Consider the following 26,894-nt stretch of genomic DNA (forward strand, 5'->3'; position numbering starts at 1 on the left):
AATTTTTGCAATGACATTGAAAGTAGTGAATTAGACATGGGAAATTTACTGGTGATTCAATTGTTTCACTTAATCACTAGCTTCTAAATTACTCCAACAAAACAGGAAATAACTGTCTTAAAAATCTATAATTTAGAGAAAGAATTATTTTTAAAAAATCATATTTACTGTTTTTGAGAAAGAGTATAGCCAATAACCTAAAGAAGCAAGCATGGCAGGATAGAATACTGATGGTACAATTATTTTTAAAAAGTCACATCATTGTTATTTATTAGGTCTCTGGGTGGCACAAGCAGTTTGCACTCGACTACTAAACATAAGGTTGGTGGTTCGAACCCACACGGAGGGGCTGATGAAGAAAAGTTTAGCTGTCTGCTTCTATAAAGATTACAGCCAATAAATCCCTCTGGAGATGTTCTACTCTGTAACACAGCTTTCCCATGAGCCTGAAATGACTGGAAAGTAAGAGGTTTTGGGTTTTGTTGTTATTTATTAACCCAGATAATCTTGGAAAACTTTAAATATTTCTGAGCCTTGACTTCCTCATCAGTAAAATGAGATGGTTAATAATATAAAATTTAAATTAGTAGAATGGAAGTAATTTTTTTTTATAGTGAGTGCAAAAAGTATAGGACACAGTCTGACATATAATAGATATTCATCTTCATGATATTTTAGAATTATGGGCAAAGTATGTGATATCCTAAACCATAATTCTAAAAAATCATGAAGATGAATATCTATTATATATCAGACTGTGTCCTATAGCTTTTACACTCATTATAAAAAAAAATGTGTTAAGTATGTAATATCCTAAACCACTCCGACGCACATGTCAGTTTGCCATACTGTGGGGGCTTGTGCGTTGCTGTGATGCTGGAAGCTGTGCTACCAGTATTCAGATACCAGCAGGGTTACCCATGACAGACAGGTTTCAGCTGAGCTTCCGGACTAAGACAGACTAGGAAAAAGGAACTGGCAGTCTACTTCTGAAAAGAATTAGCCAGTGAAAGCCTTATGAATAGCAGTGGAACATTGTCTGATATAGTGCTGGAAGATGAGCCCTCCAGGTTTGCAAGTCACTGGAAAGGTGACTGGAGAAGAGCTACCTCCTCAAAGTAGAAAGGACCTTAATGACATGGATGGAATAAAGCTTTCAGGACCTTCATTTTCTGAAGTGACATGACTCCAAATGAGAAGAAACAGCTGCAAACATCCATTAATAATCAGAACCTGAAATGTAGGAAGTATGAATCTAGGAAAATTGGAAATGGTCAAAAAAGAAAAGGAATGCATAAACATCAATATCCTAGGCATTAATGAGCTAAAATGGACTAGTATTGGCCATTTTGAATTGGACAATCATATAGGCTACTATGCCAGGAATGACAACATGAAGAATGGTGTTGCATTCATTGTCAAAAAGAAATTTTCAAGATCTATCTTGAAGTATAACGCTGTCAGTGATAGGATAATATCCATATGCCTACAAGAAAAACCAGTTAATATGATTATTATTCAAATTTTACACACCAACCACTAAGGCCAAAGATGAAGAAACTGAAGGTTTTTATCAGTTTCTGCAGTCTGAAATTGAACATGCAATCAGGATGCATTGATATTTACTGGTGATTGGAATATGAAACAAAGATGAAGGATCGGTAGTTGGGAAAATGGCCTTGGTGATAGAAACAATGCCGGAGGTCAAATGATAGAATTTTGCAACACCAACGACTTCTTCATTGCAAATACCTTTTATCACCAACATAAACAGTGACTATACACGCGGACCTCTCAAGATGGAACACACAGGAATCAAATCGACTATATCTGTGGAAAGAGACTATGGAAAGGGTTCAATATCATCAGTCAGAACAAGGCCAGGGGCCGACCGTGGAACAGAACATCAATGACTTATGTGCAAGTTCAAGCTGAAATAGTAGAGAATCAGAGCAAGTCCACAAGAGCCAAAATATGACCTTGAGTATATTCCACCTGAGTTCAGAGACCATTTAAAAAATAGAGTAGACGTGTTGAACACTAATGACCAAAATTCAGACGAGTTGTGGAAGGACATCATACATGAAAGAAGCAAGAGGTCATTGAAAAGACACAAAAGAAAGAAAAGACCAAGATGGATGTCAGAGGAGACTCTGAAACTTGCTCTTGAATATCAAGCAGCTAAAGCAAAAGGAAAACGATGAATTAAAAGAATCGCATGGAAGATTTCAAAGGAAGGCTCAAGAAGACAAAGTATTATAAAAACACGTGAAAAGAACTGGAGATAGAAAACCAAAATGAGAGAACATGCTTGGCATTTCTCAAGCTGAAAGAACTGAAGAAAAAATTGAAGCCTGGAGTTGCAATAGTGAAGGATTCTATGGGGAGAATATTAGACAACACAGGAAGCATCAAAAGAAGATGGAAGGAATATAGAGTCACTATAACAAAGAGAATTAGTCAATGATGTTCAACCATTACAAGAGGTAGCATAAAATCAGGAACTGATGGTGCTGAAGGAAGAAGTCCAAGCTGCTCTGAAGGCATTGGTGACAAACAAGGCTCCAAAAATTGATGGAATATCAATTGAGATGCTTCAACAAACAGATGCAGCACTGGAAGTGCTCACTCGTCTATGCCAAGAAATATGGAAGACAATTTCCTGGCCAACTGACTGGAGGAGATCCATATTTATGCCTATTCCCAAGAAAGGTGACCCAACTGAATGCAGAAATTATAGAACAATACCGTGAATATCACATGCAAGCAAAATTTTCCTGACAATCATTCAAAACTGGCTGCAGCAGTATATTGACAGGGAACCTCCAGAAATTCAGGCCGGATTCAGAAGAGGACATGGAACGAGGGATATCATTGCTGATGTCAGAAGAATTCTGGCTGAAAGCAGAGAATACCAGAAGGATGTTTACCTGTGTTTTATTGATTATGCAAAGGCATTCGACTGTGTGGATCATAACAAATTATGGACAACATTGCAAACCATGGGAATTCCAGAACACTTAATTGTGCCCATGAGGAACCTGAACATAGATCAAGAGGCAGTTGTTCCGAAAGAACAAGGGGATACTGTGTGGTTTAAAGTCAGAAAAGGTGTGTGTCAGGGTTGTATCCTATCACCATACCTACTTAATCTGTATGCTGAGCAAATAATCTGAAAAATTGGACTATAGGAAGAAGAACAAGGCATCAGGATTGCAGCAAGACTCATTAACAACCTGCCTTACGCAAATGACACAACCTTGTTTGCTGAAAGTGAACAGGACTGGAAGCACTTACTGAGGAAGATCAAAGACCACAGCCTTCAGTACGGATTGCACCTCAACATAAAGAAAACCAAAATCCTCACAACTAAACCAAAAAACAACATCATGGTAGAGAAAATATTGAAGTTGTCAAGGATTTCATTTTACTTGGATCCACAACCAACACCCATGGAAGCAGCAGTCAAGAAATCAAAAATTATATTGCACTGGGCAAATCTGCTGCAAAGGACTTCTTAAAAATGTTGAAAAGCAAAGACCTCCCCTCAAAGATTAAGGTGTGTCTGACCCAAGCCATGGTATTTTCATCATATGCATGTGAAAGCTGGATAATGAATAAGGAAGATGGGAGAAAAATTAAAGCCTTGGAATTGTGTTGTTGGGGAAGAATATTGAATATACCATGGACTGCCAAAAGAATGAACAAATCTATCTTGGAAGTAGTAAAACCAGAATGCTCCTTAGAAGCAAGGATGGAGAGACTGGGTCTTACACACTTTGGACATGTTGCCAGGAGGGATCAATCTCTGGAGAAGGACATCATGCTTGGTAAAGTACAGGGTCAGTGGAAAAGAGGAACACCGTCAACGAGGTGGATTGACACAGTGGGTGCAACAGTGGGCTCAAGCATAACAAAGACTGTAAGGATGGTGCAGGACTGGGCAGTGCTTTGTTCTGTTGTGCACAGCTTTGCTATGAGTTGGAACCCACTCGACGGCACCTAACAACAACAACATCTTAAACCACCTATGGATTTTGAAAATCAGACTCAATATTGACAGCCATGGACATTGGGCACATCTTGAGAATTCAATGTAAGAAACACTGATATTGAAAGCGGCAGAACACTTTTAATTTATGTCAGACATGCATGGCAAGATGATTTGATGGACGACTTTTTGTGTTGTTTAAATTTAACTTCGCACTCAAGTTGCTTAGATATTTTTACGGAATTAGAAACCTGCATTGTTGGTCAATATAAATTAATCTGGAAAACCTGCAAAGGAATCACAAGTGAAGGAAGAGCATACAGAATTGGAAAACATAGCACAGTCATTAAATAACTGTTACAATCTACTAATAATGATGCTATGTGGAATCATTGTTCTAAGCATGAAGGAGCTTTGGGATCCAGAGAAATTCTACAGAAACTCATGGGTGTGTTAAAACATGCAGTAAAATTGTTAATTTTATAAAAAGTAGCTCACCGAGTAGGCTACTTCTTGAAACACTTTGTTCAGAGATTGGAACTAGTCATACCCACTTGCTGTATCATACCAAAGTTCATGTTTTGTGATTGGGTCAGCGAAAGAGGACTTTTGTGTCCATTAATTTCCAGAAGGCAACCTTCACATCTTTGTTCCTCAGGCTATAGATGAGGGGGTTCAGCATGGGGTTAACCACTGTGTAGAATACAGAGGCCACTTTGTCTGCTGAGAGTTTTTGGAGTTAGGCACACAGTAGAGGGAAAGGATGGTCCCGTGGAAGATGGTGATGGCAGTCAGGTGGGAGGCACAGGTGGAGAAAGAAGGCTTTGCGACGTCCACTGGCAGATTGGATTTTTAGTACAGTCACAAAAATAAAAACATACGAAGTAAGAATGATTAGTAGTGTACTCACCTCATTGAAGGTGGCAAACCCAAAAAGCAGACTTTGGGGAATGTGTATATCAGAACTAGAGACAACTATGAGAGCAGTATACTCACAGAAAAAGTGGTTGATTACATTGTGACCAGAAAAGTCTAGAAGGAGAGCATAGCAAAGGAGTACCAAGGGGCCAAACATCCCCCACAGATATGAGCCAGCCACCAGCAGGGCACAGAGTCTTTGTGACATGGCCACTGTATAGAGCAGAGGATTGCAGATGGCCACTAAGTGGTCATAGGCCATCACTGCCAGCAGGAAGGACTCAGTCACCACTGCAGTACAGGACAAGAAGAACTGGAGCATGCAGCTAAAGTAGAAGATGCTTTTGTCTGCCATGACCAAGTTTTCAAGTAGCTTTGGAGTAACGATAGAGGAGTAACAAAAATCAACAAAAGAAAGGTGACTAAGGAAAAAGTACATGGGGGTGTGAGATTTGGGGTTAATCTTGATGATCACTATCATCCCAAGATTCCCTACCACGGTGACAATGTATGTGATCAGAAACACAAGGAAGAGAGGGATCTGAATCTCTGGGTAATCTGTGAATCCCAAGAGGGCAAAGGTTGTCTCCACACTCAGGTTTCTTTCAGCCATTGTCACACTTCCTTTCAATGGAAAGAGATGAGAAGAGAGAGTTGTTCCTGCCAAAAGAGAAGATGTGGGGAGTGAATGACAAATGTGTTATGATTTGTTCTGGTAGAGAAAAGATAACATGAAGAAACAGTTATTGGAACTAGTTCTCTCCATGTAGAAAATGCCTCACCCAAATAACCGCAATGTGTATACCAAACCAAGCTGATGTCTAAAATGTCAAAGCATTTCCGTTGTCTTTTGGTATATTGGAATATGGGTTTCCTATAAGTACTTACGATATTGAGTGTATAGGAGTTATATTTACACACGAGTTAACTTTATCCTTGGATGCGCACATTAGATAGTAGCATCAAACACACATAACTGGTACTGAGCAAACTTTTTCACATACCTACAGCACATAAGCTAGTGAGATTCTGTGAAAAAAATGTAAAATTTTTGCCTCGAGAAACAAAATATGCTGCTGTGTTTTTTTGCCTATATACTCAAATTAAATAAAATATTTAAAGGAATATACTTCTAAGTTTAAAATAAGATACCAGACAACCTAAGAAGAAAGCAGAGTGATCTCATTCCAAAACCAAAACCCACTGCCGTCGAGATCTCATTAGCACTTTTTAATCCATGCGGGCTACTACTTCTGTTGAATTGCTTAGTTGCCCAGTGGTTGAGGCTAAAGAGGGCAATGACTTCCTTTTGACCTGAGAGGTATACCCACTCTATTAGGGTTTATGGCTTAATTTATCAGTTAAAGCTTAGCTTCTATCATAGCCCAGGCATTATACATACATGAGGAGCCTTGGTGGAGTAGTGGTTAGGAGTTTGGCTGCTAACCAAAAAGATCAGCAGTACAAACCCAGTAGCTACTCCTTAGAAACCTATGGGACAGTTGTACTCTGTCCTATTGGGTCAATATTAGTCCAAACCAACTTGATGCGAATGGGTTTGGTTTTGGTTTGGGTGGAGTAGTGGTTAAAGCTGAAAGGCTGGCAGTTCAAACCCCCAGCTTCTGGAGGGAGAAAGGTGTTGTAGTCAGCTTCCATAAGGATTTACAACCTTGGAAACCATATGGGGAGTTCTGCTCTCTACCATATGGTCGCTAAGAGTTGCAATCGACTTGATGACAACAGATACATAGATGTGTAAGTATGCATATGCATTCATAATACACACATGCATACACGCACATATGCACACATGTGTACATGTGTATATGTATATATTTTAGAGGTTCCGAGATTTATCAAATTAGAGTTACAACAGGACTAACCAGAAAGTTATGTTTGCACATGAATTGCAGCTTGCTTAGTCAATTCTTTCTTATAAAAAGTTTATATACCAATTTAAGGTGCATATAAAGAGGATATGGGAAAATATCCATTTTCAAGTAAAAAATTTATTCTATTCTTTGTGAAATGCCTGTCAATGGATAATAAAGCCAAATATGTCCATGATTATTAAGTTCTTTCCTTAATATGATTGGGCATAGACTTAACAGTTTTAGTGACTTAACATTGGAAAAAAAATCAAAGGACGTCCTATTATCATATCAGGGAAATAATATTTTCACTATTTCATTAAAACAAAAAACAAAAAACAAAAAACCTGAGGCAACTCACCTGCTGCAGAGAAACAGGCCACCACTGTAAGCTGAGTATTTCAGGAGCACCGCAGCGATTACGTCTACCTCTACAGCCCTTGGGACTCCAACTCTGGGGAATCACTAGCAACTATGCCTCAAGCCAATTAACTAAGACAAGAGCCAGGTTCTTTGTACCATCGTCAAAGACTGGAATTTCCTTGTAATCACATAGAAAAGTTGCAGCACGAAGTTGACTACCAGCCTTTATTTGCACATTACTAAATGTCCAATGGAATTAAGACTCGACGGCCCTGGGTTTTGGTTGTTTTTTAAGCTAAAGCAGGATTTTTCACATCAAAGATTCTTACCACATCTGTAATAAAATTGCCTAGGATTCTAGTCTTCTAGGCCCCCAAAACTTCTGAGATCAGAATTCCTAGGAATGGGACTCAACAGTATCCACATTTAAGAAGGAACTTGGGTGACGCATAGGAACATTAAAGTGTAAAAACCACTGCTAAGTGCTAAAATCATGTTGGTAAGATGGTAAGATCCAGTATTTTTTTTCCCCTTGTCTTCTGTATACTTAACAGGATGCTAGAAGTGAGAATAGAATAGTAGATTGAACTCATTCATCCATTAATTCAACACATTTTTTAGCGTCTATCATGCTGATCATTTTATGTTTGCTTCTACCTGTCCGTTTTCTGCTCTTCTGTCTCTTTCTACGTGCTCCTTGGTATGATACACGGAAGATTGATATCAACGTAAGATCCCTTGTTGTTTAGCCGCAGATTATTTTCTCTAAAATGTTGTTACTAAGAGGCTATTGGCATGAGGAAGGAGAGTGTTTGATGTATCAGGCTGAGATTTGTGAGATTCTTAACTACGACTTTTTTTTTCACTATTGTTACCTTGGTTACCCATCAGGACCTTCACATAGAAATCAACATTTTTTCTTCACACTTGGTGGTATCATGTTTACCATCACTTCCTGTACAATAACAAACATATATGAGGCCTTAGGAAGAAAGAAAGAAAGAACTTGGTTGGAGTTTAGAGATAGTGCCTTCAGGCTCTTAGTGGTAATTCTCCTACATGCATACTCCTCCATAAACCAAACCAAACCCTTGGTGTCAAGTTGATTCTGACTCAGCAGCCCCATAGGACAGAGTAAAACTGCCCCGTAGGGTCTCCAAGGAGCGGTTGGTGGATCCAAACTGCTGACCTTTAGGTTACCAGCTGTAGCTCTTAACCACTGTGCACTCCAAAATCCTAGTCAGCTATAATTTTTCAGAATTTTCTGTAACTTTGACATGCACATTGTTTAAAGAGGATTGAAGAATTTTGCTGCTGTTGTTGTTGCTGTCTGTTTTTTAATCATGTACCATGCTAATATGTGTGTCAAACAATTTGAGTTTTATGATTCAATGTTTACTTGTTAAATATTAGATTCTTAGGGCTACCACAAGAAATTACCACAAACTTGGTGGCTTAAAAGAACAGAAATTTATTTGCTTACAGTTCTGGAGGTCAAATGTTTGAAATGAAGGTAATGGCAGGGACATGCTCCCTCTAAAGACCCTAGAAGGAAATCCTTCCTTGACTCTTCCAGCTTCCCATGGGTCCTTGTATTCCTGGGCTTGTAGTAGCGTAACTCCAAGTCCTGCCTTCATCTCTACATGGCTTTCTTCTCTGTGTGACTCTGTGTCCCTGTCTGGTTCTCCTAATGAGACTCTTACTGGATTCATAGCCTGCCGTAAGAGAGTATGTAGGAGTCCTGGTGGCACAGTGGTTAAGAATTTGACTGCTAACCTAAAGGTGGCAGTTCAAACCCACCAGCTGCTCCACAGGAAAAAGATGTGGCAGTCAGCTTCCATAAAGATTACAGCCTTGGAATTCCTATGGGGTAGCTCTACTCTGTCCTATAAGGTCTCTTTGAGTGGAAATTAATTCTGAGGCAATGGGTTTTAGTGTTAAGAAAATATGAATTTATGTTAATCCTTAACTACGTCTGCAAAGAATCTGTCTCCAAAAAGGTTATATTCTGAAGTTCTAGGTGGGTATGAGTATTTTGGGGGGAGACGCTATTCAATCCACTATGCTTGATTCACTTCACGTATGATTCAAACCTATTTTAGTAAAGATTGAAATGACTAAAAATCAAACTATTAGATAACTCGTATGCTGCAATAGATTTAAAAATCAGATGGGTAAATTGACTAAATAATTTGAATTACCATCTCTTCTAGAAACATTGAATGATTTTTAACATCATAAAGCAAACTCTTTCCAGAAAAATACATAAATCTTCAAGATTGTGTTAGGTGGCTCATGAACTTTCTGACAGTCTCCTTCACATCTTTGTTTGTAGATCAGGGGGTTCGGCATGGGGATGACCACTGTATAAAACACAGATTCTACTTTGACTATGAGCCATGAGGTTTTGGAGTGGGGTACACAATAGAGGAACAGGACAGTCTCATGGAAAATGGCGATGGCGGTCAAGTGGGAGGCACAGGTGGAGAAGATTTTTTGGCGCCCCCCATTGGAAGGCATTTTTATGACAGTTACAGAAATGAAAAGTGTAGCGAGGATAATCACCAGGTTGCTGACCTCATTGAATATGGCAAAGAGAAAACAAAGCACCTGGATGATATAGGGATCAGAGCAGGAGACAGAAACAATAACTGAGTGCTCACAGACAAAGTTATTTATGATGGTAGAGCCACAAAAGGATAATGTCAGGAGAAAATAAGTGAGTGTCAGGGAAGCAACTATACCCCATGCATAGGGCCCACCGACTAATGATGCCCAGAGCTTTTGGGACATGACGACGGTGTAAAGCAGGGGGTTACAAACTGCCACAAAACGGTCATAGGCCATCACTGCCAACATGAATGTTTCTGCAATTGCAAATATACAAGCCAAGAAGAACTGCATGATGCACTCTGTGAAGGAGATGGTTCTGTCTCCCACAACCAAGTTTTCTAATAGTTTGGGTGTAACTATAGTGGAGTAGCAGAAATCAACAAAGACAAGGGACTGAGGAAAAAGTACATGGGGGTGTGGCGTTTGGGGTTGATCCTAATGATCACAATCATGCCCAGGTTCCCCACCACAGTGACCATGTAGACAAGCTGAGTTTTGAACCTCCCCTCAAAAAACCGTCCATTTGACTCTAACTCATGGCAACTCCATGTCTTACGGAGTAAAACTACTCCACATGGTTTTGTTGACTGTGATGTTTATGGAAGCAGTTTGCCAGGCCTTTCTTCCAGGAGCTGCTAGGTGGGTTTAAACTGCCATCCCTTAGGTTAGCAGTCAATGACATGTCCAGATCTTTCCTTATATGTCTCTTCATTTTGATCCTTTTTTGCCGTAATGAAATTGGAATTGATTCCTGTGTGGCATTTTAGCAAATTCTCAAACCTCAGGGAGCTGTGGGAGTTAACAGGTCAGATGTGAGGGGGCTGCAGACCCCCTAGCTTGCAGCTGATATCTGAGGTCTTGAGGAGACATGGACTCTGGAGGATTGTGCTCTTTATCTTTGAGATCTGACCTAACTCTGAGTGGTTAGGGTCAGAAGAAAAAGTGGGTCATAAGAAACTGGTATCACCACAAAAATGAACTATCTGATTTTTTTTCTCTTCTTTTCAGGCATCTTTTTTACTCCAGTGGACCTTGTAATACTTTTAAGAGCAATTGCTGTTCTAAATTCTGCCTGTTTAAAAGCAAGAATTGTTTTTCTTGTCCTGATCCAAACATTGAGTTATAGAGGTGTTCTGTCCTATATCAGAAGTAATTGCAGTTGAAAAGCCATCCCTTTTTAGACAAACCACAACTCCACCTTTGATCTCAACAAGACACTTATATCAGAGGGGAATTATACCTCATCAGTACAGTTCCCAAAACTTCTTAACTTAGATGAATTTGAATTATGAGAAGATCAAGGTCAGCAAAGGCACAACTCAGGTGCAGATTTACCTATTATAGACATATATTTTATTTATGTGTGTGGAAACCCTGGTGCAATAGTGGTTAAGTACTACGGCTGCTAACCAAGAGGTCAGCAGTTTGAATCCACCAGGTGCTCCTTGGCAACGCTACGGGGCAGTTCTACTCTGTCCTGCAGTGTCGCTGTGAGTTGGAATTGACTCTAGGGCAGCGGGGTTTGTTTTTTTGGTTTTGGAGGCATTGTTGTTGTGTGCCGTCCAGTCACTATATTTCCTTTTCCCTGGATTAAAATGACGACAGGTTGTTCTATCCTTCCTGCCTTCTCCTGTTTATGCTTGATAACTCATCATGAAAGAAAATGTACCTCTTGTTGAAATATCACTTAAGAAAAGAGCAAAAAGTATTCATAAAAGGAACACACACACACACACACACCCACAAACACACACCACTGTTTTTTTTTCCTCCACTATATAATTTTATATATATATATATATATAGTTGCACACATTAACAAGAACCATTTTCTCCTAAGTTAAAATATTTGATTTCATTTCTCTTGGGTAAATAAGCACTTAAGGAAGAAACTGCTCAATTTTATATAAAGTTCCTGTGTAAGTTCATAAGATATCACTAAACTGTTTTTCAAGTACATTTTACCTGCTACATTTCCATTTGAAGTACATGAATATTCCACCTCATCCGTGTTCACAGGAATATTTGACATTTCTATCTTTTTAACTTTAGCCATTCCATTGGGTAAGTAGTGGTGTCTCATTTTAGATTTAATACACGTTGCACTGATGACTAATGATGCCGAGTAGCTTTTCAAGTGCTCATCGGCTGGTTGGATAACTTCTGTATATGTTCTACATATACATCAATTGTCAGGAGTGTATATTGCAAGTATTTTCTCACAGTTTGTGGCTGACCTTTCCTTTTTCTTAATGGTGTCTTTGAAGAGCAGTCATTTTTCATGTTGATAAAATTCATTTTATCAATTTTTAATTCATTCTTTTTGTTCTATGTAAAAAAAGTCCTTACGCCAAGTATTCAAAAATTTTCCTATGTTTCTGCCATTTTTTAATTTCTGTTAAGTTTTAACTTTCAACTCAAATTAATATTTGTGTATGGTGTGAGGTAAGACCTAAGGTTATTTTTTCCATAGGAGTATCTCATTGTTCCCAAATTATTTTGTTGAAAAAGTATCCTTTCTCCATTGAAATTTAAATGAGAAAAAATGTATGAGTATATTTGGACACTATTCTATTCCATTGATCTATAGGTATCTCCTTACTCCATTAGCCTATTATTTTAATTATTCAAATACTTTCTTTAGAAAAAAATGATAAAATGAATATTAGGCTGGTAAAACAATACTTTAATTAAATTGGGTTTCCTAGTGAGCAGGCCATATTTTTTATTTAATAGATGAATTCTGCTATTCAGTGTAATAACTATCAAAAGGTTGCCTTGTGTACAAGACACCATAAACTGAAGCACTTGTTAAAGCCACCTCTAGAGGACAGAATTTCTGTTTAGAATTCTAGGGGAATATGCTGGATTTGTGCATATTTGATAAACTAGGAATTTGATTTACTTTGGGAACACACATAAAAAATTACACCATATATGGTAAAGTATTCTAAAATAATTCACATATATTGCAACAAGTCGAGAATTTTATTTTATTTTTTTAATTTTTGGTTTACATGTGCTTTAGAGCTATTTCATTAAACATTGATGTATGGAAACATCAGTCATCATAAAATCATACATATGCTACTACTGTAGATGTATTAACTCACAGGCTACTGGGTAAAATAATCTGAATAATAAATTATACTATGCGAGTTGAACAATCTTTAACACAATGAATCAAATTATTTTTGGAATATAAAATACTGAACCTAACAATATCATGGTGATTGAAAAAGGAGTTTTGTTTTAACTAATTTTCTGAATGTGTCCGTCACATCCTTGTTCCTAAGGCTGTAGATTAACGGATTCAATGTGGGAATCACTACAGTATAAAACACAGAATCCACTTTAATTATGAGCCAGGAAGTTTGGGGGTTAGGGATGCAGTAGAGGAAAATGATGGTCCCATGGAAGATGGTGATGGCAGTCAGGTGGGAGGCACAGGTAGAGAAGGTTTTATGGTGTCCACTTGTAGAAGGCATCTTCATGACAGTGATAAAAACGAATACATAGGAAGTAAAGATGATCATCAGGCTGCTCACCTCATTGATTATGGTGACAATAAAACACAGCATCTCACTGATGTAGGAGTCCAAGCAGGAGACGGAAACAATTACAGAGTGGTCACAGATAAAATTATTTATAATGCTAGACTCACCATAAGTTATTGTGAGAAGAAAGTATGTGAGTGTCAGAGAGCACACTACACCCCATGTGTGGGACCCAGCCACCAGCAGAACACAAAGCTTCTATGACATAGTAGTGGTATACAGCAAGGGGTTACAAACTCCCACAAAACGGTCATAAGCCATCGCCGTTAACATGAATGTTTCTGCCACTCCAAATATGCAAGCAAGACAAAACTGCATGATGCAACCAGAGAAAGAGATAGTTCTGCCTTCCACAATCAAGTTCTCCAGCAGTTTGGGTGTAACTACAGTGGAATAACAGAAATCCACAAAAGACAAGTAAGTGACTGAGGAAAAAGTACATAATCGTGTGGAGTTTTGGATTGATCCTGATAATTATTATCATGTCTAGATTCCCCACCGCGGTGACTGTGTAGGTGGACAAGAAAGTCAGGAAGAGTGGAACCTGGAGTCCTGGGTATTCTGAAAAACCCAACATTATAAAAGTAGGTATGATACTTTGATTTCCTTCGGATAACATGATTTCTGTTGGAGAAAAAACACAAGTTGACTAGGAAGAAGCAGAGAGAGGAAAGAGGTTTCATGTGGTTCTGTGGGGAGTGATATGAAACAGTGAGTCTCAAAGTATGGCCCCCAAATCAGCAACATCAGAATCATTTGGGAACTTATTAGGAGTGCAAATTCTTCAGCCCTACTGCCAACCTCTTAAATAAAAACTCTGAGATGAGGCTCATAATTTGGGGTGAAATCAGGCCTCCAGGTGATTTTGTTGCATGCTAAAGTGTGAAAAACACTGGTGTGAAAAATATATAAATGAAGAAAACCTGTTGCCATTAAGTTGATTCAGATTCGTAGAGACAATATAGGACAGAGTAGAACTGCCCCTTAGGGTTTTGCAGCCGATCTCTCAACCACTACACCAACGAAATCCAAAACCAAACCCTTTGCCATCAAATAGAGTCCAACTCATACTGAACCTATAGGACAGAGTAGAACTGCCCATAGAGTTTCCAAGGAGAGTTTCTAAGGTCAACCATTAGACCGCCAAAGTTTCCACTACAACGACAGGGCTCTCTCTCTCTCTATAAAACTTTGGAAGTACTGGTGGTGTAGTGGTTAAGTGCTACAGCTGTTAACCAAGAGGTAGGCAGTTCGAATCCACCATGTGCTCCTTGGAAGCTCTATGGGGCAGTTCTACTCTGTCCTATAGGGTCACTATGAGTTGGAATTGACTCGACGGCAGTGGGTCTTTAATATATTACTCTTTATTATATGTTTTTTTTATATACATTACATATACATATAACTATTTAAATGCTAGTCTTTGTTAGTATTATTAATATGAAACTAACATATACATATAGGGCATAAAAGAAATTAAAGAGACCAGAATCCAGGGTGGTACAATAAAAGCGCAAAAAACCTTTAAAAATTTTAGAATTATTTACTTTTAAATTTTCCACCTTGTCTAGGCATAGCATGGAATTAAATACTTACAGAATTTTTGAGTTGAAATATACCTTAAAATGTATCTAGCCCAACTTTTCACTTAATAGTTCAGATTTCTACACATAACCTCATCCCTGAGATGCTCGTGTAGTCTCTGTCATCAAAACCTCCATCAGTGGTACACTGACTCCTGAATATTTTATGGGGTTTCTATTGATTGTTGTGCTTAACTTTTATTATTAATTAAATTTAATTAATTAAAATTTTATAAGTAGTAAAAATTAAAGTAATTTCTTTCTTATGCATATACATATGTGTGTATACACACACATATATACATATATAGTTTCAAGAAAGCATATCTATCTTATATTCACCAACAATAATTCCATTAAAAAAAATTCTACACTGCAAATTATATATTTTCTTAACCAATACGAAGCAAGCCCTCTTTTATGATGAGATAAACTTGGCAATGAGAATAGTAACACACAAAATGACTGTTCCCAGGATATAGACGTGAGGCTGGAGCTAAAACACATCAGTGATCTGTCTCAACTTTATAGCTTTGCCTGGACTCAGTCCCAGGAGTGCCTACTTTACATGTACTACAAGTAGCCCCGACACAGAGTATTTGTCGTGAGCATATTCTTCCCAATAACAAAAGGGACTGGGTAGATACATTTTAAACATCCATTATTGTTCACGCTATTTTAATAATTAAGCTCTCCCTCAACATTTGAACATATACCCTATTTTAACTAGGCAAAACCCTGGCAAGTTAGGGAGATGGCTACTATCCCTGCTACTACTTAAAACACTTATTAGGTCCCTAACAAAAAGATACACAGAGAAAACTTTGACATTGTGCCCTAGCAATTTCAAATAAACTTGTTGAAAACCTATGGATTAGAATTAGGATTTTATTCAAATGGAAGCTAGGATGAGGGGAGTTCAAAATTAGCAAACATCTCCAAAGTCTTCTGCCACTTTTCTCTATTAATTCTCAATAGTGTCACCACTGCCAGTTTCTGCAACACACAGTATAATTCTCAGGATCATTTCATGCCCTATTGTGAAAATTCAAACAGGTCCAACCATAAAAAGGGATCTATTACATTTTTTAATCCGTATGAGCTGGTGTTCCATGTTTTCTACCTTAACAGAAAAATACCAGAAGAGAACTGAACTGACCTGAAACCAGGAGTTTTTGATTAATTAATTTAATGAGGATTTCCTTTTAAGATTAATGAATTCCAGGCATTTTTCTTCTCAGTAATTAAACATTCTTTAAAAAACTAACAGACCTGAGGTTTGTAATACAAGTGACAGTACATTTAAATGAGTGTGCCAGGAAAATGGCATTTTATTTCCCAGATATAAGAAATATCAGAGATTAAAAAGAAAAAAAAAAAAAAAAACTGAACCCAAATCCACAGTCCAAAACTTCCCAGTCTCTGGGATTTATATCCCCTGCCATGACCGTGAGTCGCTATGAGTCGGAATCGACTCGATGGCACGGAGGGTTTGGGTTGCCATGACCATGGAGATATAGACCTCAGAGAATCATAACTAAAACATTACTCAGTGAGCCACAAACCAAGCAATTAGTTGAAATTCTCTCTTGTGTCATTGCGGTGGATGTATTTTCTTTAAAATCATTAAGGATAATTACTGAATCTATTCCATTAGTCTTCTTTTAGAAATTAAATTATTAAAAGAATTCATATTTCTTGAAGAAAACATGAACTACAGAGTTTGAAAAAAGAACATATAAAAAATAAATAGCTGCTATTAACTGTATTGCATTTGAAATTCTACATTTAAGTTTATAGTGGAGAAATGTGCAAAACTACCTTAACCAAATGATGAAGGTTACCATTATGAGTGATGCCATGGGCATATCATGCACTCCCTGATATGATGTGATGATAAAGGCACTTCTCCTGTGTGAAAGTCTTCCTCAAAACTCAAAATCCCAACTTAATCACAGAAAGCCATCAGGCAAACTTAGATTTGGGGACATTCTATAAGATATCTAGCCAGTGCTCTTTAAGATTTTCAAAGTCAAGAAAAATGAGAAAAAAGTTAGAAACTGTCACAGACCAGATGACACTGGAGAGACTATAGCTAAATGCCATGTGATACACTGAATTAGATCATGAAACAGAGAGAGGACATTGATAGGAAAACTTGTGAGATTTAAACACAGTATGGAGTTTAGTAATACTAACACACCAACAATCAACACCCATGGAAGCAGCACTCAAGAAATGAAATGATGTATTGCACTGGAAAAATCTGTGGCAAAATACCCTTTTAAAGTTTAAAAAGCGAAACGTCACTTTGATGACTAAGGTGCATTTGAATCAAGCCATTCTATTTTCAATCTATTCATATGCATGTACTCCATGTGTCTGTCATTTGTCATACTGTGGGGGCTTGCCTGTTGCTCTGTTGCTGGAAGCTATTCCATCAGTATTCGAATACTAGCAGGGTCACTCATGGCTGACAGGTTTCAGCTGAGCTTCCAGACTAACACAGACTAGGAACAAGGACAAAGCAGTCTACTTCTGAAAAGATTTAGCCAGTGAAAACCTTATGAATAGCAGTGAAACATTTTCTGATATAGTGCCTGTAGATGAGCCCCCCAGGTTGGAAGGCACTCAAAATACAACTGGGGAACAACTGCTCCCTCAAAGTAGAGTCGACCATAATGATGTGGAAGGAGTCAAGCCTTTAGGACCTTCATTTGCTGATGCGGCCTGACTCAAAATGAGAAAAAAACAGCTGCAAATATCCATTAATACTTGGAGTGTGGAATGTATGAAGTATGAATCTACAAAAGCTGGGAATTGTCAAAAATGAAATGAAAAACATAAACATCAACATGAGTGAGTTGAAATGGACAGGTATTGGACATTTTGAAGCAAACAATCATATGGTCTACTATGCTGGGAAGGACAACTTGAAGAGGAATGGCTTTGCATTCATCACCAAAAAGAACATTTCAAGATCTATCCTGAAGTACGATGTTGTCAGTGATAGGATAATACCTATAAACCTACAAGGAAGACCAGTTTATACAACTATTATTCAAATTTATGCACCAACCACTAAGGCATAAACAGTATACAAAACATTATAAAGAAAGTAGAAGAAAAACTAGATAACTGGGAGCTCCTAAAAATCAAACACTTATGCTCATCCAAAGACTTCGCCAAAAGAATAAAAAGACTATGTACAGACTGCAAAAAAGTTTTTAGCTATGACATTCCTGATCAGCATCTGATCTCTAAAATCTACATGATACTGGAAAACTCAGCTACAAAAAGACAAGTAACCCAATTACAAAATGGATAAAAGATATGAATAGACACTTCACTAAAGAAGACATTCAGGTAGCTAAAAAATATATGAGGAAATATTCACTATCATTAGCCATTAGAGAAATGCAGATCAAAACTAAAATGAGATTTCATCTCACTCCAACTAGGCTGGCATTAACCCAAAAAACACAAAATAATAAATGTTGGAGAGGCTGTGGAAAGATTGGAACACTTCTATACTGCTGGTGGGAATGTAAAATGGTACAACCACTTTGGAAATCGATTTGGCACTTCCTTAAAAAGCTATTAATAGAACTACCATACGATCCAGCAATCCCACTCCTTGGAATATATCCTAGAGAAATAAGAGCCTTTACACGAACAGATATATGCACATTCATGTTTATTGCAGCACTGTTTACAATAGCAAAAAGATGGAAGCAACCAAGGTGCCCATCAACAGATGAATGGATAAATAAATTATGGTATATTCACACAGTGGAATACTACGCATCGATAAAGAACAGTGAGGAATCTGTGAAACATTTCATAACATGCAGGGACCTGGAAGGCATTATGCTGAGTGAAATGAGTCAGTTGCAAAAGGACAAATATTGTATAAGACCACTATTATAAGAACGTGTCAAATAGTTGAAACTGAGAACACATTCTTTTGTGGTTACCAGAGGGGGGAGGGAGGGAGGGTGGGAGACGGGTATTCACTAAAAGAAGTTTCCTGAATAAACTGAATGCTTCGAAGGCCAGCGTAACAGGGGCAGGGTTCTGAGGACCATGGTTTCAGGGAACATCTAAGTCAATTGGCATAATAAAATCTATTAAGAAAACATTCTTCATCCCATTTTGAAGAGTGGCGTCTGGGGTCTTAAACGTTAGCAAGCAGCCATCTAAGATGCATCAATTGATCTCAACCCACCTGGATCAAAGGAGAATGAAGAACACCAAGGACACAAGGTGATTACGAGCCCAAGAGACAGAAACGGCCACATGAACCGGTGAATACATCATCCTGAGACCAGAAGAACTAGATGGTGCCCAGCTACAACTGATGACTGCCCTGACAGGGAACACAACAGAAAAACTCTGAGAGAGCAGGAGAGCAGTGGGATGCAGACCTCAAACTGTCATAAGACCAGACTTAATGGTCTGACTGAGACTAGAAGGACCCTGGTGGTCATGGCCCCCAGACCTGTTGGCCCAGAACAGGAACCATTCCTGAAGCCAACTCTTCAGACATGGATTGGACTGGACAATGGGTTGGAGAGGGATGCTGATGAGGAGTGAGCTTCTTGGATCAGGTGGACCCTTGAGACTATGTTGGCATCTCCTGCATGGAGGGGAGATGAGAGGGTGGAGGGGATTAGAAGCTGGGGAAATGGACACGAAAAGAGAGAGTGGAGGGAGAGCATGGGCTGTCTCACTAGAGGGAGAGTAATTGGGAGTGTGTAGCAAGGTGTATATGGATTTTTGTATGAGAGACTGACTTGATTTTTAAACTTTCACTTAAAGTACAACAAAAATTATTAAAAAAAAACTGCAAAAAAAGTTCAACTCTCCTTAGTTTACATAAAAGGATACTGAGCTGCCAACTCTGAGATGATGAGTAATCTGAGGATGCAAAGAGCATTTCCAGACCTCCACGTCAGTGTTTTTGTGTTGTATTACATTTCCTTCTGTCTTACGAGGTCCATTCCCTACAAAGTTCTTGTCTGAGCCCATTTTGATTTCTTTCTTCTGGAAGGTTTAATTTGTTATGTTTAGTGTTTTATTTTTAATTAAAAACCACCAGCAATTTGGTCCACAACTTCCTTATGGCGTTTTTCACTTCCCTTATTCCTGAAAGTGTAAATCACAGGATTGAGCAGGGGAGTTACAATGGTGTAAAATATGGCCACCATCTTATCGAAGGAAAAAGCAGATGGAGGTCGGGCATATAGAGATATGCATGGGACAAAGAATAAAACCACAACAGAAATGTGAGATCCATAGGTGGCAAGAGCTTTCCTCCGGCCTTCAGAGCTATGTGTTCTTCGCGAGAACAAGATGACACAATAAGAGATAAGCAACAATGAGAAATTTATGATGCAAATAAACCCACTACTGGCAACCACCAAAAGGCCAAGTATGTGAGTATCAGTGCAGGCAAGCTCCAGTAATAGGTACAAATCACGTAGGAAGTGATTGATGACATTGGGGCCACAGAAGGGCAGCTGGAAAGTAAAGAGAATTTGTATCACAGAATGCAAAAAGCCTCCTGTCCAGGCTACCCCCATCAGGATACCACAGAGCCTCCCGTTCATGAGAGAGAGGTAGCGCAATGGCTTGCAAATGGTAACATAGCGGTCATAGGCCATGGCAGAGAGAATAATTATTTCAGCACCAGCAAATAAATATTCAGCAAAGAGCTGGGTCATGCAGCCCTCGAAGGAGATGGTTTTCCTCTCGTGGAATGAGTCTACAATCATCTTTGGGGCAAATGCAGAGGAATAGCACACATCCAGGAAGGCCAGAAAGACGTACATGGGGGAGCCCAGGATTGCTGGGCTGCTGATAATGGTCACCACAATCAGCAAATTGCCCCCAACAGTTGCAACGTAGGAGAATAAAAATATAACAAATCCTATTTTTTGAACATTTGGATTCTGTGAAAGCCCCAAGAGGAAAAACTCAGTTACAAAGCTTTGATTTTGCATGATGTCAGAGGAAAAGGCGGAAGCTACCACAGTGACCTTGAAGAATCTGAAATTATGAGAAAGAGATATTTGTCTCAGAATAGTATATGGTATTAACTAGTCATCAACAGGTTGGTGCATCCATAAGCAAAGTTATTTTAAGGGCTTCTATTTTTGTTGAGAATATGAAATTAGAAATTTCTTGAAGGTGGTAGTGAGACATCAGGCAGGATTGAGCTTAAATACTTTAAAATAGAGCTTCAGTATGAGGGAAGGGAAACACTCATATGTGGTAGGGATGAAAATTTTTTTTTTTTTAATCTAGGTGCTGACTCTGATTAGTCCATATTGGCTACCAAAAGTGACTTGTTGAGAAGGAGTCTGAAACACATCGAAGCTCTGAAGAAACGAGGACCGTAATGTCTTACTCTTCCCTGTTATTGGCATGGCAAGGGAACAAGCATGACTTGCAAGGGAAATGCATCTCTCACCTGAAGATTGCCTTACCTACAAATAGAAGAAGAGATAACTTGCAGTTTAAGAGGCACTTGGAAATCATACCTATTCTCTCAAATATTTCTTTATAAGTCTGAGCTGAACTGGACATTTATGATGAATTAATTAATTCCTTATAAAAAATAAAGGCCTGTGGAAAAGTGCCTAGCTGTATGCTTAGCAAGTAATAAGTTAAGTGCTGGGTTGATCTTTTAATTCGTCATTTTAAAATGAAAACAGAAACTGATAAAAAAAATAATACCTACTTCAAAATGTTGTGCTGATGACTAAGTAAGGCAACGGAAGGAAAGCAATTTCTGAGTGCCTAGTGTCTAGGATACAGTCCATGTTAAGTCTTATTATCTATGTGTTACCGGTAACAAACTCATCGTTTGAGAGGTTATATTCAAAAGAATAACAGAGGTAGATTTGGATTTTCTGGCTCCAAAGCCCAAGTTGGTTCCACTGAATTAATATGGAAAACCAAAAAACCAAAACCAAACCCAGTGCCGTCGAGTCGATTCTGACTCACAGCGACTCTATAGGACAGAGTAGAACTGCCCCATAGCGTTTCCAAGGAGCGCCTGGTGGATTCGAACTGCCGACCCTTTCGTTAGGAGCCGTAGCACTTAACCACTACGCCACCATGGTTTCCTTAATATGGAGAGGGATGAGAATTTTTAGGGAGAACTTCAGAGCAAGAATGGCCTTTTTACAGTCTCCATTCACCTCTGAAGGTTAAAATCTTCTGATTCCTTTGTTCATGCATAAATGAGTCACCTAAAGGCAAAGAAACTGCAAATGATTTATAATCAGAGGGTAATGGCCTTATCATATACATTGTTGTTGTTGTTGTTAGGTGCCGTCGAGTGGTTCGGACTCATGGCAACCCTATGCACAACAGAACAAAACACTGCCCGGTTCTGTGCCATTCTTACAATCGTTGTTATGCTTGAGCTCATTGTTGCAGTCACTGTGTCAATCCAACTTGTTGAGGATCTTCCTCTTTTCTGCTGACCCTGTACTCTGCCAAGCATGATGTCCTTCTCCAGGGACTCATCCGTCCTGACAACATGTCCAAAGTAGGTAAAACGCAGCCTCACCATCCTTGCTTCTGAGGAGTATTCTGGTTGTATATCTTCCAAGACAGATTTGTTTGTTTTTTTGGCAGTCCATAGTATATTCAATATTCTTAGCCAACACTACAATTCAAAGGCGTCAACTCTTTTTCAGTCTTCCTTATTCATTGTCCAACTTTCATGTGCATATGATGCAATCGAAAATACCATGGCTTGGGTCAGATGCACCTTAGTCTTCAGGGTGACATCCTTGCTCTTCAACACTTTGAAGAGGTCTTTTGCAGCAGATTTGCTCAATGCAATGCGTCTTTTGATTTCTTGACTGCTCCTTCCATGGCTGTTGATTGTGGATCCAAGTAAAATGAAATCCTTGACAACTTCAATCTTTTCTCTGTTTATCATGATGTTGCTCATTGGTCCAGTTGTGATGATTTTTGTTTTCTTTATGTTGAGGTGTAATCCATACTGAAGTCTGTGGTCTTTGATCTTCATTAGTAAGTGCTTCAAGTCCTCTTCACTTCCAGCAAGCAAGGTTGAGTCATCTGCCTAACGCAGGTTGTTAATGAGTCTTCCTCTAATCCTGATGCCCTGTTCTTCTTCATATAGTCCAGCTTCTTGCACTATTTGTTCAGCATACAGATTAAATAGGTATGGTGAAAGAATACAATCCTGACACACACCTTTCCTGACTTTAAACCAATCACTATCCCCTTGTTCTGTCTGAACAACTGCCTCTTGATCCTTGTAAAGGTTCCTCATAAGCACAATTAAGTGTTCTGGAATTCCCATTCTTCTCAGTGTTATCCATAGTTTGTTAAGATCCACACAGTGGAATGTCTTTGCATAGTCAATAAAACACAGGTAAACATCCTTCTGGTATTCTCTGCTTTCAGCCAGGATCCGCCTGACATCAGCAATGATACCCCAGGTTCCACGTCCTCTTCTGAAACTGGCCTGAATTTCTGGCAGTTCCCTGTCGATATACTGCTGCAGCCATTTTTGAATGATCTTCAGCAGAATTTTGCTTGCATGTGATATTAACGATATTGTTCTGTAATTTCCACATTTGGTTGGATCACCTTTCTTGGGAATAGGCATAAATATGGATCTCTTCCACTCAGTTGGCCAGGAAGCTGTCTTCCATATTTCTTGGCATAGATGAGTGAGCACCTCCAGTGTTGCATCTCTTTGTTGAAACATCTCAGTTGATATTCCATCAATTCCTAGAGCCTCGTTTTTTGCCAATGCCTTCAGAGCAGCTTGGACTTCTTCCTTCAGTACCATCAGTTCTTGATCATACGACACCTCTTGAAATGGTTGAGTATCGACTAATTCTTTTTGGTATAATGACTCTGGGTATTCCTCCCATCTTCTTTTGATGCTTCCTGCATCATTTAATATTTTCCCCATGGAATCCTTCACTATTGTAACTCGAGGCTTGAATATTTTCTTCAGTTATTTCAGCTTGAGAAACGCTGAGCATGTTCTTCCCTTTTGGTTTTCCATCTCCAGCTCTTTGCACATATTAATTGCACATGATAATTGCTGGTGATTGGAATGCAAAAGTTGGAAACAAAGAAGAAGGATCAGTAGTTGGAAAATATGGCCTTGGGGATAGAAACAATGCCGGAGATCCAATGATAGAATTTTGCAAGACCAATGACTTCTTCATTGCAATTGCCTTCTTTCACCAACATAAACAGAGACTATACACATGCACCTCACCAGATGGAACACACAGAAATCAAATTGACTACATCTGTGGAAAGAGACGATGGAAAAGCTCAATATCATCAGTCAGAACAAGGCCAGGGGCCGACTGTGGAACAGACCCTCAACTGCTCATATGCAAGTTCAAGCTGAAACTGAAGAAAATCAGAGCAAGTCCACAAGAGCCAAAATATGACCTTGAGTATATCCCACCTGAATGTAGAGACCATCTGAAGAATAGATTTGATGCATTGAACACTAGTGACTGAAGACCAGACGAGTTGTGGAATGACATCAAGGACATCATCCATGAAGAAAGCAAGAGGTTACTGAAAAGACAGGAAAGAAAGAAAACACCAAGGCGGATGTCAGAGGAGAACCTGAAACTTGCTCTTGAGCGTCAAGCAGCTAAAGCAAAGGGAAGAATTGATGAAGTAAGAGAACTGAACAGAAAATTTCAAAGGGCCTCTCGAGAAGACAAAATAAAGTATTATAATGACGTGCAAAGAGCTGGAGATCTATACATACTCATCATAAAACCAAAAAAAAAAAGCTGCTGAGGAATCAATTCTGACTTAAAGCAACACTCTAGGACAGAGTAGAGCTGCCCCCATTGGATTTCCAAAGAGTGGCTGGTGAATTCAAAATGCTGACCTTTGAGTTATCAACTGAGCTCTTAACCATACACATAATATACAAATATAAATTGACAGCAACTATGAGTCAACCAGACAATTACATCAACTCCTGACTTCATTTTCCATAGGTAGACACAGCTTTGAAGGATGACTGTGTCCTCCTCACCTGTACACAGAGTAGAAGTTTATCAGTCAAACAGTTTACATAATTATGTTTGGTGCACATAGATGAATGTACACTTTTATTCTAAAAGTGAAATCAGGTGGGGGAAGTTTTACAACAAAAAGTGATGCAGTGACATTTCTAAAAATAAAATTTTAGAAGTGTCCAAAATGTTCACTATGAGTAGGAACTGACTTGGTGACACCTAACAACAACAAAGATGAATAAAAGAATAGTGGGGCTTATTGTGAGAATTATCAATGAACTGATTTTGATGAATGTCACTTAGATTAAAGAATAAAATTAACAAATATTCAATAGTATAGGTTAATGTCTTCTGTTCTCTTGCTTTAAAACAGCCATTTCCTTATGTTCCCGGTAGCCTAGGCAACTCAAAATTGTGGCAGCACTATTAACTCCATATGCAGCTACAAGCTGTCACCCAGAAAACAAGAATATTAAACAAACCCAAAAAGGTCCTTAGATCTGTCAACAACCATTTATTAAAAATGAAAAAATATCAATATATGAGCCAACAGTGGTCAGTTTAGCCAAGGACCAAAGCAAGAGAGGCAATGAAGTGATATAAGTAAGAACGTCAACTCTAGACTCATACAGGCTTGGGTTCAAATCCAAGCTCTTCTATTCAGTTATGTCTCATGGAACAAGTTACTTAAAACCCTTGGTTTACACGCTTCTGGTGATTATAAGAATGTCTATTGATAGAATCAGATAACAGAATACACATAAAAATGATCAATAGGAGATCAAGCCCCCAGACCACTGACACAGAGAAGAATTACCAAGATTTTTATTTATAATTTCCACATTATCATGAACAGGGCTAGTAAGTGCTTTTAATGATAAGCTCTTTGACTCAACCTTTTATTTAACAATGTAAATGATTTCATTTGGTCACAGTGTAGATATGCTAATTTTTAATGCATAGAATTTTTAAATAAACTTTGTAGTCCTTTAGTATCTCTCAAACTCACATGAATCCACTTCTATTCAGGTAGTTTCTTTAGACAAAGAACTTTAAATTGAATCTATATCAATAATTAAATAAATCTTAATCTTTTCATTTCCCCTATATGGGGAGTTCTAAGAGTAATGCAGTTTTAGAACTAAAAAGCGCTTTAGATATAAACAAATCAGCCCCCTCTGCTTTTAGATCAAAAGAATTTCCAAAATTAGTATTAAAATGTTTATAATGGAGAATACAATGTCCTCATGGCTTATGATCACAAAGTCCATGATTTTAAGTCATTTAAAAGTTAATTGTCCTGTATTGGGTCCTAGAACAGGAAGAAAGGACAGTAGTGAAAGAAGTAGTGAATTATGAATAAAGTCTGCAATTAAATTAACAGTAATATCCCAATGTCTGTTTCATAGATTTTCCAAATGAACTCAGGGTTACATGAGATGTTAACATTAGGTGGAGCTAGGTGAGGAGTACACAATAACTCCCTACAGAATCTGAGCAACTTCTCTCTAAATTTAAAATTACTCAGGATTAAAACCTTTTTTAAAAAAGAAAAAGGTAATGACTTTGTTTCTGCTGTCAAAAACGTAGCCATCCCAGCTTCATCTTGGAACAGCCATGCGCCCTTGAACGAAACACTCAGCCTCAGTGTTCTCACCTATAAAGTAGGGAGAGTAACTCTTGTTCAAGCTGCCTCACTTAAGAGAGTCCAATAAGAAGGTTAATAGGACAGTGACTGGCAAAGTATGAAGCTTTAAACACGTGAAAGAGTGATGTCGAAATTATTTTCAAGCAGTGACTACACACACAGAGTGAGCTAGAAAATTGACTCTGCCTCAAGAATAAATTATGCATTGTTAAAATCACTTTTTTTAAAAAAATTATACTCCTTGCTAAATTGCAATGAAACTGTTTCCATTCGTGTAATCCTTTTGGAAAACAAT

At 38.4% G+C, this 26,894-nt stretch overlaps 1 protein-coding gene and 3 pseudogenes across 1 annotated transcript; all 4 read right to left on the reverse strand.

Annotated features, from left to right (window-relative positions):
- Positions 1–681: 681 nt before the first annotated feature.
- LOC135230197 (olfactory receptor 5D14-like) lies at positions 682–6,329 on the reverse strand (annotated as a pseudogene).
- A 2,610-nt stretch (positions 6,330–8,939) lies between these two features.
- Positions 8,940–12,039, reverse strand: LOC135230180 (olfactory receptor 5D13-like). Its single transcript, XM_064279142.1, has 2 exons — positions 11,980–12,039; positions 8,940–10,191 (listed from the first exon to the last, which is right to left on the reverse strand). Exons 1-2 carry the CDS (start codon positions 12,037–12,039, stop codon positions 9,379–9,381), a joined length of 873 nt encoding a protein of 290 aa, XP_064135212.1. The 3' UTR covers positions 8,940–9,378.
- Positions 12,040–12,656: 617 nt separating this feature from the next.
- LOC135230190 (olfactory receptor 5D13-like) lies at positions 12,657–17,303 on the reverse strand (annotated as a pseudogene).
- Positions 17,304–19,078: 1,775 nt separating this feature from the next.
- LOC135230191 (olfactory receptor 4C15-like) lies at positions 19,079–20,901 on the reverse strand (annotated as a pseudogene).
- Between the last annotated feature and the right edge of the window lie 5,993 nt (positions 20,902–26,894).

This window comes from Loxodonta africana, unplaced genomic scaffold (genome assembly GCF_030014295.1).
Source record: "Loxodonta africana isolate mLoxAfr1 unplaced genomic scaffold, mLoxAfr1.hap2 scaffold_85, whole genome shotgun sequence".
NCBI classification, from domain to species: domain Eukaryota; kingdom Metazoa; phylum Chordata; class Mammalia; order Proboscidea; family Elephantidae; genus Loxodonta; species Loxodonta africana.

Bases quoted from the DNA above. Each gene is read 5' to 3' on its own strand.
- LOC135230180 (XM_064279142.1), bottom strand. From the start codon at position 12,039: ATGAAAAATGACTGCTCTTCAAAGACACCATTAAGAAAAAGGAAAGGT. The intron at 10,192-11,979 runs GTGAGAAAATAC...TGTGATCATTAG, and splicing joins GGAAAGGTCAGCCACAAACT to GATCAACCCCAAACGCCACA.